General features: G+C 40.1%; 1 protein-coding gene across 7 annotated transcripts in view; it reads right to left on the bottom strand.

Moving 5' to 3' along the window:
• Positions 1–20,012, bottom strand: part of sh3pxd2aa (SH3 and PX domains 2Aa) — a 141,952-nt gene that overhangs the window by 23,131 nt on the left and 98,809 nt on the right. For 4 of the 7 annotated variants that reach the window (XM_023292078.3, XM_023292079.3, XM_023292080.3 and 1 more), the window contains 2 exons: positions 8,577–8,690; positions 2,733–2,816 (listed from right to left, as the gene is read on the bottom strand). In XM_023292078.3, the coding sequence (XP_023147846.1) occupies positions 2,733–2,816; positions 8,577–8,690 (198 nt within the window). The remainder of the gene's footprint in view (positions 1–2,732; positions 2,817–8,576; positions 8,691–20,012) is intronic. The other 3 variants (XM_035958058.2, XM_023292082.3, XM_023292083.3) reach the window with 1 other exon arrangement.

The raw sequence follows: 20,012 nt of genomic DNA, 5'->3' as shown, positions 1-20,012 counted from the left end.
GTCTCCTTTGCAGCTTTAAAGCAAAAAACAAAAATTAAAGGCGCTTTTTTATTATGAGGGAAATGTGAAAATCATTAGCAGCATTTTAAAGTGAAGGGAGTTGCTCTAATTACGCAGCAGCAGCAGCAGCAGCGCCGTTGCACAATCATTTACATTCGGTGGCCGTCAAGGTTGTTGCATTTCAGAGGCCAAACAGGCTTAATTATCCAAATCTGTTTAATGCAGTCCAATTATTTTGTTGCTCAGTGTGAGCCGAAGAGCGTTCCACGTTTGATAGAGTGAGATTTGAGCTTTTACTGTCAGAGCTGACTCATGCCCACCCAGTATGCTGCTGCTGCTGCTGCTGTTGTTGGCGGAGCAGTCGGCATGTAAATGAAGTTGTTTACCATGTGGCTGCAAAATATGTGAGAGTACAGCAGGAAGAGGCCACCAGAGGGGCTCAGTGTGGGACTGTATGTTCGTTTTCTACTGTATGTGCAGACGTGTGTGGGTAGGAAAGTTTGTGATTATCATTTATATCACTTAAAATGAGCTGATATTATGGTTGTAAAAGTGTGAATTCTAGGGCTGCAGAAATCGTATCTATGCATAGCTAAATGAAATCTAAATCTACATAAAAAATCTAGTATTTGCAGCATGTTACATCATGACCCTGTATTTTTCGTCAGGTTAGTTAGTTTGGAGCTGCCTCCCAGTAAAGGTTCAGTTAAATAAGTTAGACCCAGTAGTCTCTATTTAGTTGGATACGTTCAAAGTTGTGAAAACAGATAGTCTGGTCCGTACTGCTGCCAAAAACAATGGAGTAAACCTCGAAGGTTGTTGATGTAGAGCTTTTTTATTTATGAAAATAACACGTGAGATTGTCCAACCAATGAGCAATTACAGGATAGATTTAGCGAAATCTATAAATGCTGTCAGAAAAGACGATGTTTTTCCAAGAAAATATCACAGACCAAGAGTCCTGAGTTCTCTTTTAAAGTCCGTGTAAAGCAGAAATATGTATGTGTATTATTAACCGTCCACTCAGATTTAAATGATAAAATGAAAGTCTGGAAGTTTATAAATTAAGTTTTGAAAATGCTGAAGAAATGATGAGTGTTCTTGGCTCTGAAACACTGTTTGCATGTCTGCTGAAAATGCTGTGACCATGCAAAACCGTGGGAAAGATGCAGCTTTTCTCAAGTGTCAAACACCACTACAGCTTGAAAAATGAACGCCAAGCAGCTTTACTGCTGCACAGCCAGAATCCAACTCAGAGTCACTTAGAAGACACTGACCTCTTTACTCCATGTTTACCATCAACATCTAATGTAAAATATAATTCTACATATACTGTAATTACTACTCACAACCACATTTTCATTGCACATAAACAACTCTCCATGCATTAGTAATGTGTTTTTTTTATAGATTTCTTACAGAGAATGAGGCCAATATAAGATTATGTGCATTAATGTTGCATGAAAACGATGCTCAGCTACACTACGTTGTACCTCCGACAAAGTTAACAAAGAGTCACTGAGGACGCCTGATGCTAATGCACTCTGGTTTTTACCATGTTAGAGGGACGACGTCATCCTAAGAAATGCTACTATACATCATTGAGCCTGGATTTCTGACCCACCTACAAAATCCTGAACACAAAAATGATGAAAAACAGTTCAACAGTCTAAATGCACAGTAGAGTCGCACACAGTTCACAGTGTTTCACATGTATCATGTGTTTAAAAACAGATCACTGGCTTTCCTTTACATGGACTGAAGAGTTTCCACTTTAACTCAGCTACCAACATATTACTGTTAAACTGCAAAAATTTTGTCATGGCATTTTTTTTTTCCAAAAAAGCTTCCATTTAAGAAAACATTGTTTATTTGAAGAAGCTGTAAGAAAATATATTTCAGACAATGTCATGGTTTTTAATGCATAAAGAAACTTTAGGCACTGTTTTGCCAACAGAAAACCACCGGCATCAAAATAATCAGCATTGGGGCTAAAAAATATATTTTTTAACCAGGTTTGTTAATTATGGGTTAATTTACTGAAGCATAATAAAAATTTTTGCTTATCAAATGGTCAGAAATAGCAAGAAAATGCAGACTTCTGCCAAATAGTGGAACACTGACAACCATAAATGTTATGGGCAGATTTTGTGAAACAATCGCTCACAAAAACGCTGACTTCATACAGCAGCAGCGTGTGCAGCAATAGTTTTGCTGTATTTCTGAACTCCTACATAAAAAAAAAATCTGTCATAGACTCCCCACAGCTTCATAGACAGAACCACAGCAGCAGGCCAAGACCAACAACAACCACACATATCCAGATATCCACACAGCTTCACCATCACAACCAGCAGCTGGATGCCATCAGAGGTTTGTCTTTTTGAATGAATCATGAGAAATAAATGCATCAGAGTCACATCATCTGTCCTTTTTGTTGCATCAGAAGGAATTTAAAGCAGACTGTGAAGGAAGATGAATCAAAAAATTCTCGCTGTGACCCTTTTCGGGCTCCATATTAACTTCTGCGCACTTTGCAGAAAAGTTTTAGAGCAAACTTAGCGAACTGCAGCTGTGGTGCTGCATACATGCTAACAATCCGCTGGTAATGAACTGCTTTGTGGAGAAAATGACTCAGCACGTGACTCCTGGTGGGAACATGTGTGGGTTCGTCTGTGCTCATCCATGCGAGTCATGTGTTCTAGTCGTGTCTCGTGTGTTTTCATGTTCACCTCTGCTCTGCTGCCGGTTCACGATACCACCGAGGGTCCAGCGGCGGTCCAGCCTCTTCAGATGGGCCTTACGTCTCTTAGTAACTGATGGTGAAGATGAGGAGGAGGAAGAGGAGCAACCAAAAGAGAAAACAAACAAATCAGGAGTTAGTTTAAGAAGCAAAGCTCTTGTTAGCAGCAGCAAAATAGTTTTGAACAGCTTCTAAAGGTCAACATGGAGGATTTAAGAGCATTTCATCCAAGTTAAAGACCCAGTTAGATGCAAAGTGTGTGGAGTTAATAATAAGGATTCACTAAACTACCTAATATCACGTAGTAGCATTATTTATTACATACTGTGTCATTTGGTGCATCTTGATTATGTTGTGTATACAGACTTAGTAGGATATGTCATTTGAGTCAATGTTAGGGAGCTTTTTCAACATAGCACCATAGAGCAAGAGCTAAAAGATGTAAAAGGTAAACCTGCACAGCCTCAGAGTCCTGTTCTGCCCTCACATTTATGTAGGAGAAATTAGCTGGTCTGAGTGAAAACCAGCACAAGATTCAAACCATGAATTAGTGGCAAACAAGAAGGTGATTCATCCAGCTACTAACCGTCTCCTTCCCAAAGTCTTCCCCAGTGCCTTGTCACAAGCACTAAAAGCCCTTGGGTTCATTTCTGCTGCCAAGGAAATGGTCATTTCAGAGTCTAGACCAACCAGCAGGAGCCTTCATTTGTGCAGATAATGTACCTTATTTAATACTCGCAGAAGTTAACTGCAATAAACCTGCAGGTCTATACCTACTTGCATTCCCCACTATTTCCTCATCACAAATGCCAAACAAAAACAAAAACAGCTGTCCCTCAGGCTGACACTAGCATTCGGCAGGTTTTTCCATTCTTCACTCTGCACACTGATCGTCAGATACATGTTGTCTAGCTACACAGACAGAAACACACAATGTGCTGGCAGCAACAGTACGACTGTAGACGTGTGAATCAGAATAAGCAATAAAAAGAGCCAGCTATGTCAAAGCAGTGCTACTCGATGCACAAATGATCGGCACGTATATACCACCGTTTAGTGTTACACATTCACACACACACATTCACATCAGAAGCAACGTAGGGTTAAGGGTCTTGCCCAAGAACACTTCTGCATATGGAGGGGACGGAGATCAAGTGATTAGTAAACAACCAGTTTGCAGTGTGTGCATCAATAACACAACTGTTGCTTCCCCAAAATGAAGTTCCGGTCGAAGGACCATCATTTTTGACACAATTTAGCAGATCCATCACTCTCTGCAGATGGTCCTTCACATGTTTCCAGAGCAGGGCTTCCAGGGAGTGTTACAAGCGTTGCAGGAGCACTGGGAGCAGAGTGTCACTGCACAAGGAAACCACTTTGACACCAACATCAGACAAATCTAAATCAAATGTGGTTATTGATCGTTATTGTTTTCTCAAAACTTTTTGATTACACATGATAGGCTTCTAACAGTGGAACCAACTGTTGCACTTCAGGAAGTATACAGGTCTCAGACATAGCTGGCATTAACAAGAAGCTGGTTCTGAGCACCTGATTGAAGCAAAATATTGTGTTTGGATCCATTTCTAGAATAGAATAGAACAGAGTAGAACACAAAGTCTTTATTGTCATTACACAAAGTACTACGAAATTTACAGAGTCGCTCCAACAACAGTGCACCAACAACATACACTATACAACATCTATAAACCCTATAAGATCACATTTAGAGTAACAGCAGTAATATATATATATATATATATATATATGTATATATATATATATATGTATATATATATATATGTATGTATGTAATGAGTGGTAGTTGAGTATTGCACAGAAGTGAAATGGTTATTATTGCACCCGTATGAGGTAGTTATTCAGAAAGTGACAACAGTTGCAGGTTACTTCGGTTCTAATCTATATACAATGGAAAAAAAATTGCATGTTATCAAATAGTTTTTGTCTATAATTGAGTCTAAAAACTGTAAAATATACTTTTCAAGAATTTTCAAGAATAAGGAAAGTTCAAATATCTACAAGAATGAGATTTTTGAAGGGTTTCCACATCATTATTTTAAGCTACGCTGGCTCTTGACAGCTGTCAAAGATCAGCTGAAATCACAGATCGTATTGATCTCTGGGGGACTGTTAACGTTATGTAGCTGTTGTGTGCTGAACTCATAACCTCGTTCACTCTTTATTGATTCAGAGCCTGTGTGATGAAGCAGCAGTCATAATACGATGAGTCACTCTCCTGTTTCTTCTGAGGCTGCATGAGGAGCAAACACATTAATGAGGGGAGGGATGGATGGAAACAGCATTTGTCTTCCATCCATCTTCCGACGGTGGTAATCTAATTCCGTCTTCTGTCCTCTCTTATCTCTCCATCATTCCTCCTGCTCGACATCTGGCCTCCTCGCCTCGGTTTGCCTCTGCTACTTGTCATTTCCTCTCTCTTTTGATTTCTTCTCTTCCTCTCAATCCGTACCGCCGAGCGCCACCCACCTCCTGTTTGACCTCCTAATTGAAATATCAGCTAAAGGAAGGCACAAAGGGAAATGTTATTTGGAGGTAATTTCAGCGGGGCCGAGCTGTCGGTTCCTCTCCAGCGAGCCGAGCTGTCAGTGGAATTAGGTTACAGACCACGCAGAGATAATGAGATGTAAGAGACGACAACGAGCGGCGAGAGGGAAGACCTGCAATGAGAAGTGACGATGTGTGCAAACACAAAGACACCGGGCTGATGGGAAAATGGGGGCCACTGACAGGGGAGGGGGAAGATGCCGGGTGTGTTTACATACGTGTAGACATGACTCCAGGAACTTCCTATGTAAAAAAAAAACAAAAAACAAAAGAACTTATCCGGACGCCAGGTTGTCTCAAACACTGTTTGATGTCAGCAAAAAGATCATGGTCACATCCTATAATACTGCACTGGAGAGTCTAATGAGGCAGCATCTTATAGCTTCACAGTTCAGTTAAAGTCTAGATAAACGGTTCAATTAAAACAGCAACCAAAGTGATTTGAAGGAAAGAATCTGTTGTCAGACAAGCACACAAGATCTATTTTATTTTCAGATCACGTTACAGAGCCCGCAAATGTAAGAGTAACCAACGTCTATTATGCTGCTCAACAAACTGCAGATCATTCTGAACTCCTGACATGTCACGCCGATGCATTTTAGCCACGTTTGACTTCTGGATGCCTGTTTTTTAGATCTTCTTTCATTATGTATCTGACATACGCAAGGTGCAATATGTGCCTGTGTTTAGATGTATGTATGGATGTATATGTATGATTCACATAGGATTGTTTCATTACATGGTTTTATATAAATATGGTTTCATTCTGCATGAAGTTTTGTATTATTTGTTTTAAAACCTGGACATGTGTAGTTGTTAAGAGCTGTAAGAGTTGCCCTACTGCCCAAGTATATCTTCCTTTGAGGGCAATAAAGTACGTCTTATCTATAGCTTATCATGTGTTATTCTATCTTAAATTATCTTCTTCTAAAATTGTCCTGTCTTAACTTATGTTATCTTGAACTGCCATATCTTAACATATCTTATCTTATCTGAAATGATCTTATTTTATCTAAGAAACAAGTGGTGGACTCTCCCTTTAAACTCTCAGACCCTCAGCTTTTAGTTGAAATTTCCACCTGAAGAAAGATCCATAAATCCAGTCAGTAAAAGCTGCACAACTGTCAGGCTGAACTGAACACCGTTTGACTCGATGCAAGGCGGACCTGTACAAAACTCCCTCAACATCTGAAACGGACGCTTCAAGACCAAATGTTTCTGCTGCTGCATTTCGGTGAAATAATCAGATACTAGATGAGGCAGTACTCTTAACTGTGGCAACCAAGAAAATAAAAGTGAAGCCTGTAGCAGACTGGAGAAGTTTACTTTCAAAAAATGTGGTTAACATTGTCAAAGGGTGAATCTGAGCCCAAACCATTATGTTTTTTTCAGCCTACCAAAACAGCAACTGACAAGGAAAACAAATGGTTTGACCCAATCTCCTCTCTGGGCACAAGTCTGGAGTTTCGTCTATGCTGCAACTCCCTGAATTCCTCTGCAAGACAACTTTGTTGGTCTTTATACTACCTCATTCACCACAGTGTTCTACTATGATGCATGTTGACAAATTCTGCTGAACAGGTACGGAGTGCGTTAAAAAGTTACAGTCCATTCAGAGATACTGTCAGATTCTGCAGCTGTTGCCTATTTAGACAAATCTGTCTTACTGTCATGGAATATCCACAGAAGTGATAAATATGAGTTTAACTTTTTGATCACATAAAAATTTGAATTATTTGCCATCAAAGACTGGAGGCTATGTATTCTGATGTAAACACCTGTGTACCTTTGTGGACGTATATACTTCACAGCTCTATGTCTCCATATATCAGGCTTACTTTGCATTCTCTACTGTGCTGTTCAGGGAAACAATGAATCGTGCAAAACACCAGAGAAACAGCTTAAATGAGGGCAACTAATGTGAGCTTCCTGCAGAATTTTACATGAATCTTCATATTTTCACAGGAATTAAACTCAGAATGGCCTTTCTGACTTGTAAAAAGCAGAGATGAAGTGTGTAAAGTTAGCAAGAGCCATAGAGCCACAATATCGTTGAAATAAACTAGTGAGAACTAACAGTGATCCACCACAGCAGTAACTGTGCGTTGCCATGCAGCTGTTTCCATGTGTGCTGTTGATTATTGTGATTGGGTCACTTCAGGCTAACACTGAAATATAAAAACACCTGGATATGGATGTTTTCAAAAAGCCATATTTCAGCAGAGGGAAATTTGTTGTTTTCTTTCAGAGACATGCCATCGGATGGTGGGGAAAAGCTCACTCAATCTAAAAAATCTCTTTAGTTTGGTAAAATTCTGTCATCGCTGACATAAATAATGTGGCAAAGCTGCAGAAATTAGCATGAATAAAGAGGTGTAGGTGTTCAGTCACAATATATTATATATATCTGAGCAATAAAGACATCCAAAACAAACAAAAAGCCATTAAATCAGCAGACAGCCAACCCTTTCATATTCATGTAACTGTTATTTCATCTCCAGCTCCCAGGGTCATTGGAGGTTTCACTGTTACTGGCAACATCTATAAAGTGTGTATGTGTGTGTGTGTGTGTGTGTGTGGTGTGTGTGTAAAGAGAAAAAAAACCTCCACAAAAAGAATGAGAACAGCAAATAACAGTGAGCGTGGCAGCTGTGCAGGAGCTGCCATCTTTCTAGCAGAGCGTTGCAGAACGTGCACAGTCCACTGAAGCATGGAGGCTCGCATGTGTTGAGACAGAAAATGTTTGCCAGATAATAAACTATCGCACCATCTCCGTTTCTCTGTGCATGTCGCTCTAAATAAATGCATGCACAGATTTGCTGGCACTCCTAAGCAGGCATGTGTGCGTAGTTGTGTGTTTGCACGTCATTTATCTCCATAACGGCACAGTGATGAAACGCTCTGTCACTGCAGTCAGGCTAAACACTGGGGAGGGAGGAAGGGTCACAACAAAACGAGGCTCCTGCTGCAGCCTCCCAGGGGAGGCCAAAGGAATTTTCTGCAGTGCCAAAATATTGCAACCCCTTTGGCGGCAGTCTGGTACCATTTCACCGTGGTGCTGTGGTCTCCAAGGTTCCTGATGTGTGGCTGGAAGTGTGTTTGTGTTTGTGTGTGCAGTCGTTTAGTGTCGGACTTAAAAGTGAGAGAAAGACAAACCAGTCAGTTTGTCTTTTTTATGGTTTATGGATCTAATAATGTTGTGTTTAACTCTCTGTGTGTGTGTGTGTGTGTGTGTGTGTGTACTGACCTTCTCCAGTTCTGGAAGTGCCCAGATCCAGATCGTCTCTGGTTCCATTCTGGGAGTCCAGGTATGTGGCTGGAACCCAACCCTGCTCCTCTGCTGTACTGACAAACCACCAGCCTAGAGAGAGAGAGACAAAAAGAGAAAGAGGTGTTAACATGCCAGTAGTTTTATAAATCATGCTATTATCTTTTTTTAAAAAAATCACTGAAATGATACTGCTGGATTTTCAATGTTCCAACAGTCCTTGAACTAATCATGTGTAATGTGTGGCTCTCTCGTGAAAATTAACTGAATCTATACTTAAAACTCTGATATTTAATCAAAATCACTTTGTTCTATATCCTAAAATGAAAAAGCTGCCAAAAATAAAAAGTTTTCACACTAGCTGGATTCTGTATAACACTGAAAATTCTGCACTCCTTGACCTAACCATGGAGACATTAGTGACATGATAAAGATTCAGAGAGCTTCAGCTGAACTCGGCTGAACTGCAGGTTGTGTTTCCACAGAGCAGAGAGGAGACAAGTATGTAAACCAATAAAATGGAAGCAGTAAATATCTATAGCAGGGTGGAGTCACCATTTGTGTCCTCTAGCGCTGGTAACACCTGTGGGAACCTAAACAAAATGTTGTACCTGGTAATTACATTTTTTTGTGAAATGAAAATCAAAGAAACTAAATGTTTGTTTTTTTGGTTTGATTTGTGGCACTATAATATCATACAGCACAGAAGACGCTTTTAAGTTCTCTCTCCTTCATGGTTGTGCTGTTTTTATAGAGGTGCAGGACTTTATATTGCAGTGGAAAATTAGACTACAGTGAAGACAAAGGGTGAAAGGAGAAAAAACAAACAGCTGCTTGGATTTCAGGTGGTTAAGGTCTCCTTTGTAAAACAATAGCATGTAAACCACATGTAATCAGGAGTCAATTAGTGGGATTTATAGTACTTTCAAATGCATCAAATCAATCCAGTGCTTCAACTAACACCTCACATTGTATTCCACTAAACTACTTTAGGTGTTGAGTTCTCTCTCCTTCTAGTCCTGGTTGTACTGTTTCTATGAAGATGTATGACTTAGTATTGCAGTGAATAAAGAACCCACGGTGACTAAAAACACTCAGACACTACTTGGGTTAAGGCCTGGAGGATGGCAGTGAGAATTGCTTGATTTTCTACACACAGTAGAAGCTACTCATAATTTTTGCTCATCTCTCTACTGCAGGAAAATGTGACTTAGCCACAGTCAGACCAGAAACTCCTGCAGATGCCGCCTGTATATCGGTGGTTAAACTGTACATCTGACATGCTGATCTGATCTGTATCAGCGTGACGTACAGATCTGAGGTGGACTCATGGGGGCTGAGAGTTTCACCTTCTTGCAAAGTTCTCTTTATTGCTAAACCCGACACTGGAGAGGGAGAAGTGCTGGAGCGCTGAGACTGGACTGCAGCTGTTGAGGATGAAACTGATAAGACCTGTAGGGGGTTTAAAGAAGCTGCATCGTTCTTCACTATTACTCAGTTGTACTGCTGCTCCTCTGGCCAGATCACTGTAACAGCACCAAATCCATTTGATTTTGGCTTCTCAGAATCAAATCAACATATTGGACTGCTTTTGGTTGTAACTTGGATGAATCGGACTTCAGAATATTTTATTTCACTATTTTAAAACAAATTTTTCATCTGAGTTTCTGCAGTGCAATAACCGAGTGGAGACCAGATGCTTCTCTGCACAGTAGCCTACAGAGCTTCTACTGCAGTCTGTAAGTGAGGCGTTCAGGGAACATCTGTAAATTGTGGTGTCTATCAACAACTAATGGTCAGTGAGTGTGGCGTTTTGGGTGTAGTTTAAGGCATATTTTGCCTCAAGCAGATGCTCTAAATTCCGGTGAAGATTATTTCAAGGCTTATTCTAATGCAAGCATTTGTACATTAGCAGAAGTGTAGCTCAGCATGCTCTGTTGAAGTTCATGTAAAATCCCAATAAAAATATCATGTCCCTAAAAATAATTACTAGTCATGATCTCAGTGTTGATCAAAATAATTCTGATTATTGTTTTGGAATTACCCGTAGTCCCAGTAATTCTCATGTAACAGGATGCTAGGGGTGCTCATTTGAATAGTTTTTTAAATCAATAATAAGCTGCATTATCAGTCCAAAATGGATTAATCAATAACACATACTGACCACAGTGGACGTCTCCTGTTGCTGTTTTAATCATGTAATTCAGCATATTTTTCATGTGCAAACAGGGAGGTTGGACTGTTGACTTCATTAATCCCTGCTTGTTTTAAACACATTAGCTCTGGCTGTCATTTAGCGTCACAGAAGTCTTTGTCATGGTGCCCATTGCTAGCTAAACCCCCACAATGCTAACATGAACTGCCTGTAGTTTGTGTGACGCCTCCTCTGGTCTCTACAGTATTAACAGTAAGAGACTCCACCTAGTGGAACAACCAGGTACTACAGCTAATCTACAACACATTTTCAGACATGCATGTAGAGAAAAAAAGGTTTTCTTCATGTTTTGGAGCCTGTGGAGCTACAATACACCCTACACTCTAACACTACATTTCAGACTGTGTCTGACCGGGGCTTTTAAAACAAGGTTCCTGACCAACTACAGAACATTAAAGAACAAACTGAAGCCAGAAATTCAGTGAAGAAGTGTAATGCTTATGAGATGTGTGTCTGGAAAATGGTATCAAATTGGGACCTAATTTGCATCAGGGAGCAAGCAAACCTCAGCTGTCAAACTCATGTTGGAGCTGGAGGAAATGTCAAGGAAGAAGCTCAAATGTGTGTACAAAACTTTAGTGCATTAAATCTAGTAGTTACTCGGATATGTAAGTTGCTTGACACTGCTAGCAAGGCTAAAGATGGCTTAGAGAACCACCATAACAAGGTGATTTCCTGCCATTAGGGACTCTCAAAACATTCTGGGATTCTGTGCGACAGTTTTAATCATTATTGCTTTCCAAAATTTCAAAATAACTCCTCAGATTAGTTTAGAACCTTCCACCATCACACTATGCTGTGTTCCTTTATCATAATCTGACCAATCTTTTGTGTCTAGGGGGCGTTTAAAGGGTTTACAGTCTCTCAGTGTAACGTCAGACTACTGCTTTACATATGAATTAAACTCAAGCTGTAGTGGAGCCATCACGCTCTAAGTACTACTGACTAATGAGAAACTTTGTGGTCACATCGACGCTATTGTGTTACAACATCCAACTGAGCTGACTTGACACAACTGCAGAAACACATGTCAGTTTGGGCGGCGACCAAAACAAATGAAAGCCCTGATGCGTTTACATCCATCACGTCTTGACAGCTAGCATGTGTCACTGAGTGACGAGCATGTTTACAAAAATCGACAACCCAACCCAGATTTCAGTATTTGTGTCAGAGGAGCTGGAAAAACACACAAAAATGGAAGATGTAGCTTAAAAACTGGCTAAAAGAAATGTACGAGACAATATACAGCACAAACTGGCATCACGGTTGAATATCTGAGGCAAAAGTGAGATTATATACCACAGTTTTACACAAATAGTGAAGAAGAACATCTTTAGGAAGCCGCTGCAGCTTCACTAATGCTTAAATCCAATGTTTGTGCGATTTTTTTAACACTGTACCATATGTTTGCTGTTCACACCTTAAATCTCACCACCATCCCAGCGACTTAAATCATCAACACTGTGGTTTGAAGAGCTCAGACTGGTTCCTCCTTGATTTAAGTACAGTAGAGGTGACAGAATGTAAAGAAGGGTGGAGAAACTGAACAAAAATGGCAACAAACTGTTTTTTTTTTCTCTGAATGAGTCCAACAGTTAAGTCATCGCAGCTCCAACGTATTTAACAGCCACACGGATCTGAGCTCTGATGTGGCCCGACTGAATCAACCCATCACGCCCTGTTTTTATGACACCGTTCGCAGGAACATGTAGGATGAATAATGTGGAAAATATGCCTGTAACACAGAGATTTATCATGAGGGAAAGAAACAGAAATGGTGACTAATACAAAGTGTGTTTTCTACTGTGAAACAAAGTCAGAGTACAAGCAACGATAATCCACGATCACAGGAAAGAAAGACATGGGTGAGGATGTGCATCTAAAAATAGAAAAAAAGTCCCAAAATAATATCCTAAGAAAAAGTCAAACATACACAGAAGAAAAAAAAATTCATTTTTGCACATAACAAGCTAGAACCATTGAATGTTTGGAATCTTTGAATATTTTTATTTTAATCTCTCTTATGTACACTTATTTGTATACACACTCAAACTGCTGCAGGTCAAAGGGGTTATTTAGTAATAATTAATGCAGCTCTCTGTGGGCTGCTTTTTACATATTTCACACTTTACGCTGGAACTACTACAGAATTTGGCCACAATATTTTCATTATCATGGGTCTGTAATAATTACAAAATAGCAGCACATGCCACAAAAGGTTATATAGTCAATAGCCAATGAAAAAGAGCAAAAAAGTCAAACATGAAGCACAGAAAAAAGTACATTTTTGAATTTAAGCAGCCTAACTGAGTGTATATTTGGTATCTTTTACTTAATATTTTTACTTTAATGTCTATTCTGATGATTTTATGCTCAGTTTCTCATATGTTATTTGTTGTGGTAGAATTGCATTATTTTGGATGATAATACAAGACAAATAATGCATAAATGAACAAAAACACATTTTTTGTTTAATCTAATGATAAATAATGCAGACTCAAAAAGTCAAACATGTAGCAAAGAAAAAAAGTTGATCTTTAAATTCAAGAAGCTTAAACGATTAATTTGGTAACTTTTGCTTGATTTATTTTACTTTATGGTCTACTTTGATGATTTAATGCTCCATTCCTCATATAGGAATAGTTTTAATAACACAATTACATTTATTTATAATATTAAAAGTGGATAAGTTGAACTTTACTTTTATTAGGCTTGAACCAGTGAATATTTGGTTTTGCTTGATGACCTAATCATCACAATTTTTGCTGATTAATTTAAGGTTGATGTTCACTTTGATCCCACTGTTTGTTGAACAAATGCTCTATTTCTATATATTCATAAATTCCCTTTGATAGGATGAAACTGGATCAACTTTATTGATCCCTCACTGGGGAAACAGAATTTGCATGATCTGTAAACTGAAAACACTCATTAAACTTATTTTTTCAGTCAGTTTTGTCGGTGTATTTTAAGAGTAACAACCCCAGAGAAGTGACTGCTCTTCCTAGAAGAGGGTTATTATTGGGCTGACACTGAACAGACCCAGCAGAGGAGCCTGTCCGGCCTCCAGCATGCGGCTTCATCCTTGAATGCTGCACCACCGTGACTCTGACAGCTCACATGCACCATTAAAACACCTGAAGCTCGCTGAACTTCCACCACAGCGGGTCACGTCTGGCAGCGAGCACAGGAGCTAATTCAACCTGAGGGCCTGTAGACACGTTGGACACGTTGGAGGTTGTGAACAGGAGCTGCAGTGTCGCTCATCCAGCCGGAGCTTCCTCTCACCGGCTTTCTGTGGACGCTGCTGGACTCCTGTGGTGCAGCCTGGGAGAGTCTGGAGCCGTCAGCATCGATTCCGGGGCCTGCTTTGCTTTGGCTGCAGGTTTCATATGAAATTGTATTTGACGTTGTGGCAGTTATACGGTGCTAATTAAATCTTACACCACAGCTTGCGGTTTAAGAGGCCCGATGTTGTAATGAACAAGGATCGCAGCAGTGTACAGACTTGTAAACTCAGGAGGAGGCTGTCAAACTTGCACATCTGCTGGATGACTGCCAGGTTAGAGCAGTGACCAGACAAAGGCTTTAACTCTCTGAACTCTGACAAGTTTCTGGGTTTTGTCTTTGCTCCTGTCACATTTTACTCTCAGTGGACTAATTTTTCACCGCAATATAAAGTCCTGGAAACAGAAGAACCATAAAGAAGGAGAGAGAACTCAGAAATGTCTTCTGTGCAGTTTGACAGTTACAATGCCATAAATGATAAAATAAATAGAATAAAAAGATGAGAAAAGAATTTCTTCATTTAATTTGACAAAAAATGTAAAACTTGCACAATATCTTTCAAGCACCCAAAGGTGGCTCCACATAGCACAGATATTTTACGGTTTACATTTTAAATTTATTTTCACACTCATCTTCTATCTATTCTGTGTAAAGTCAGTCTGCAGATAAGCTGAAGCATCCATGATTTTTTGCCATGTGACTGATAGTTGTAGCGAAGATATTGAAGGCTTTACAGTTGTAGCAAGGAGCGCAGATTTCTTTGGTTTTACGTTAGTATGAATTTCATTTGTACGTCAAGCCTGGTCAACACTACATCTTCGTTGGCTACATAACATATTATGTTAGAGTTATATTTAAAAGAGAAAATTCTGGGGTCATTGTTTATTAACCTTCCAGTATTGAATTTCACAAACTGGTTACCAGCTTACAGTGGAGACACCACTTGACTCCGCACCACCATCTGCTCAGCTGTCATCCGAGCTCTGCTACATGTGCTGCAGTCAGAACTGAGTGATATAAAGAAAGAAGCTGAAGCAGATGACAGAGCAGATTCTAAAACTTTTTGCTGCATTATTTTCTGCTAAAATGGAAAAAAAAATCTCATATAACACATAACAATGTATACGCAGATAACATCAGCCGATCAGGGCATCAGTTCAGCTTTAATCTAGTATGTGTGCTGTTCAAGAATCTCCCTCTCTTAGTGGAGAGTTTGTGCTTTCTTTTTCTTTAGTATTTTCTGTTTACCTGCTCCAGAAAAGGCCTGAGCAGCAGCAGCAGCAGCCCGGCTCATATGAAATACATTAGACTGTTCATAGGCTGATTCATTGCAGCTACTCAGAAAGCTAAAGAAGAATTGGAGCCACCTGTACAGAGGAGAGTTCTGCAGCTTTAACTCTCTTCATCCCACCTGGTACGCCGCTGAAAAACAGAATAATAAATCTCCAGCACTCATGGAGGCGACCGTTTGCCATCTACAGTGGCAAGTGTGAGCCTGCAGCTGCTGCATTTCTAATTTTACCTGCAGCAGCTACAGCAAAGTGGATCAACACTGATGCTAATAACTTATATTGAAAGAAAACAAAGAGATAAGTGTTGAAGACATTACATCAACACTGCTTCATTAAAAACAGACCACAATGATGGAAGTTTTGATTCATCTCAGAATGATGAAAGCTGCAGAAGTCCACATGTGGGGAATTAAAAGCTTGAAATGGTTCCCCCACTCTGCTAAATAACAAAAACTGGCTTCGTTGTACTTCACTGACGAAAGACAGGCGACGCAACTCCCTTTATCAGCGCTGACAATCAAAGCTGATGCCAGAATTAAAGTTTATTCACATGTTTTGAGGAAGAAAACCAAAGAAAACTGCATGTGTGAAGAAATACATGACTTGGCTTTACATATGTACACCAAAACAAAACATCCCAAAGTCCAGAGGAGCCTCTCAGACACGCCAAGCTTCCATCGTGTGCACACATGGTTGTGCATTTTGACAGGACCCAGCTCCCCTATAAATCCAATTCTGGAGAAAGTGGGCACAGTAAAAGCAGATAAATGAGGACCAGAGCGACGGCTGCCCACCCTCGAACGCACACAGGCACACTCACAAAGTAGCAAAGACTGCAAACACAACGGAGGGGCAGATGTGAGCACGAGACAGTAAAGCAGAAAGACAGAAACTCGGCAGCCAGTTTGCAGGGTGGCAGATCTGAGAGAAGTGGGCCGAACATCCTGACATGTGTGAGACGCCTGCAGACACATTACAGTTTTCACAGAAAATCTGTCTCGTAGGAGGAGATCTGGACTGAAGATTGGCAGCCAGATGGAGAAGAATTACTCACACTCAATTAAAGCAAAGCATAACTTGGTGCAGCATATGCAGAGAAGTTCAGATAGGGTGTGGTGACTGAAATACTGTAAAACGGTGCTCAAAGAGGTGAACTATGGACTACTGTCCCCTTCATGGCTTCCTGACATGTTTGAAAAGTGGAGCAGAATTCATGTGAGGACGCAAACTTTCTTTAGTGGGATTGGTGATGTTGGTATGAGGAACAGTTTTAGGCAGCGTTCAATGATCCAACAAACACTTTCTGAAGTTTTCTGACCGCTTCAACAAAGACTTAAATTCTTCATCCCAGTCTTGTGTGCAGAGTTTGGTCACCTGGTAACTCATTAATCTGCTCCTCAAATCAGAATTTTACTGATACGTGAAGCAGCAATCAAAGCACTTTGTGTTTTTTTTTGTTTTTTTTTTTAGCTCACTATACCCCAAAACCCTCCAGAGGTTCTCAAAGGCAAGTTATTTTTTAAAAAACGTTTAAAAAATATAGAGAGATTTTCAATTTTCTGACAGTCCTTGAACTAATCCAGTCATGTCACTTTTGGTTTTGTCAGGAGAAACAACCAAACCTAAGCTGCAAATTGTGATGTTTTCTTAAAATGTTTTATTTATAAAGTGTTTGCAGTGAACAGATTCTGTTAAATAAATAAATAAATAAATAAATCTATGCTGTATGGACCAACTGAGACGCTACGAGAGACTCAGGTGCAACCAACAGTCACCCAACAAAACTTCAGGAACTTCTCAGATGAACTGCAGGCTGTGTTGACAGAGCAGAGAGGAGACAAGATGACAGAAATTTTAGAATAGCGTTACTTTTAAACCGACAACTAAGTAAAGAAAAACACGTCGAATGATGCTCTGAAGAACACTGCAGATGTAGTCGAAACATGTCAGCAAGGTAAAGCCATACTTTCTTTACTTAACTGTCGGTTTAAAAGTAACGTTATTCTAAAGTAAGAAATGACAACATGAACATAATCCAACTAAGATGTCAGAAAATCATTAAAATATCTGTCAGGAAACTTAATCAAGTCTCCATTTAAAATGGTGATATTTAATCCAAATTACTTTATTGTACCTTTATAAAATTGCAAAAAAAAAAACTGTTTGCTGCAGTTACATTCTTTAAAAAGTGAAAAATTCTTCATTCCTCAGTGCAGCCATGAAGCTATACACTACTAAACTGCAAAAAACAGTCATGTGAGAACAATTCAAAGACTTTTCAGATGAACTGTAGCTTGTGTTTAGACAGAACAGAGAGGACACAAGCATGAAAACAAGCTAAATATGTCAAAAGTTTAATATCCACAGTATGTCTCTCTATTTCTAGCCATGGCTGTGCTGAGATTCAGTAAAAGTAAAATAATCTGCACTCTTTGGTGAAAGCAAGAAGCCATTAGTGACTCAGCTGTGGCCGACAGTCAAAAATTCGGAGAGTTTTCATCTGACCTTGGCTAAAGCCGGCCATTGTTGAGGGCGGGTTTGGCAGCTGTGAAAATGAAGCAGGCAAATAAAGGCGTCCAGGTAATGAGGGTCACATCCAGCAGAACACAGGGGCGGACTGTTGTTATAACCGGCTGGATCCATCGGACCCATTATTGGTGGCCGAGTCCAGTCTGAGTCCCGCCCATGAGCGAAACAAACCTCAGAGCTTCAGCTGTAACATGGTCACTGCTGGACACAATCAGAATAGGAGAGCTCATTTCCTCCAAGGAATCGGCTCTTTCTGTTGTCCAGGTGCTCGCCCAAGTGGAACCTACTTTCTGCTCCGAAAATAGAACCGGTCCGGTGGCTGCTGTGTTCGTTTTTTATTTCCTGAATTGATTTACACGCTGCTGTTAGTTTGTCTGACATAACAGAGCCGACTGTTCTGGAGGATTTATGAGGCGCTCAGCAGCTAATGACTAATATTCAGAGAGGTTACACAGCAACACCCGCCGTCTCCCGCACTTCTGCACACACACAGCACAAAATATGAATATGTAAGACAGCGCTGCGGCTGTAATTGGCATTTCTTACAGCACTGAGCTCTAATTGGAGTTTCTAGCTACACCATGTCTTGGCAGGCAATAATTGCCTGCTTTCTGCCACAGAGGGAAAGCCGAGGTCACAGCGAACACAGCGGCACTGTAACCGAGCAGAGCGAGCTTATCTTTGACCGCCATGGAGGGACGGTGGAAGTAAAGAGCGAAACAAATGAAGGAAAGGTGAGAAAGACGGCAGCAGAGCGAAGGGTGAAGGATTCAAAGAGTGGAATAAGGAAGGACAGAAGACAAAGAGAAGGCAGATAGCTGGCTGCTGCTTCAAAGATCTCGTATTCTGAGCTAACTCCTCCTCCAAAAGCAACACTTTCCCCTCGTTCTCGGTTTCATCGGGTTGGACGTGATATTCAGGTGTTACCCACGAGGCGATTGTCACTTCTGACGGTGTAAAAATAGAAAGAATCATCAGATTTTCAATTGTCCGAGAGTCCTTGAACTAATCTGATCATGCTACTCTCGGTTTCATCAGGAAAACAACCAAATCTTTTATTGAAATCACGATATTCTATATGTAATTGTTTTGTCAGAAATATACCATTTAAAGTGACCAGATTTTACAAAAAAAAATCTGCAGGTTTGGGTGTAACTGAGAAGCCATTAGTGACTGAGCTGCGACCAACAGTCACATCGCAAAAATTCTGAGACTTTTTGCATGAACTGCAAGCTGTGTTTATGTTTAGAAAACTTATCTGTGCCCAAAAATCCAGTGTGAGTTACGGCACATGTATACGAACACATACAAAAGAAATGTAGAATTAATTTATTATCTGAACCTGAAAACCTGCCAACACTTTTAAAAGGCATGTTGTCTTTAACAAACCGCCAAAACATCTGTCGGGAAAATGAACCAAATCTAATATCAAAATCATGATGTTTAATCAAAAAGATTTTAAGAATGTGCTTGCTCTGGTCACATTCTATAAAAACCTAACAGTCTGTATTCAGGGGTTACTGACAAGGTGACCTTCTCTCCTGTTTCAACCCCTCAGCTTCTAATTAGGAGCAGATCCCTTAAAAGCAGCATATCGACCTGCCTGCTTATGTTTCTGCAGAGTAAGCAGGAGGCGAGAATCGAAGAAAACACAGAAAATAGGAGCACAGGAGTTGCTGCCGCCTTAAAACAGCTGTGAAATCAGCCCCAGCGTTAATCTGCCTGCAGCAGCTTCATTAATGGGATAAATGTGCAACAATGCTTCTGTAAGCCAGATCTTCATCATCATCATCATCATCTAAAAACATCCTGCTGGACATGATGGACGCAGCAATTAAATCTATAGCTCTGAAATTTAACTTTAGCTTTAATAAATCCCACATCTCATCATCTCATGCACAAACTGCAGCCGTGGAAACTGACTGAGCCACAAAAATCCCCAACAAAGTCCATGAGGAGTTATTTTAAGTTTTCAGGCTTCTCAAGGAAAAAAATCACGTTCATGACTCCACTGTCAGAGACACTGTGTCCAATCAAAAAGCTAAAAGTTCAGTTTCACTATGACTAGTCAACTAGTTGTCAGCTATTAAA

This window comes from Amphiprion ocellaris, chromosome 4 (genome assembly GCF_022539595.1).
Source record: "Amphiprion ocellaris isolate individual 3 ecotype Okinawa chromosome 4, ASM2253959v1, whole genome shotgun sequence".
Classification (NCBI taxonomy): Eukaryota; Metazoa; Chordata; class Actinopteri; family Pomacentridae; genus Amphiprion; species Amphiprion ocellaris.
This window is presented reverse-complemented; position numbering and strand designations above follow the sequence as displayed.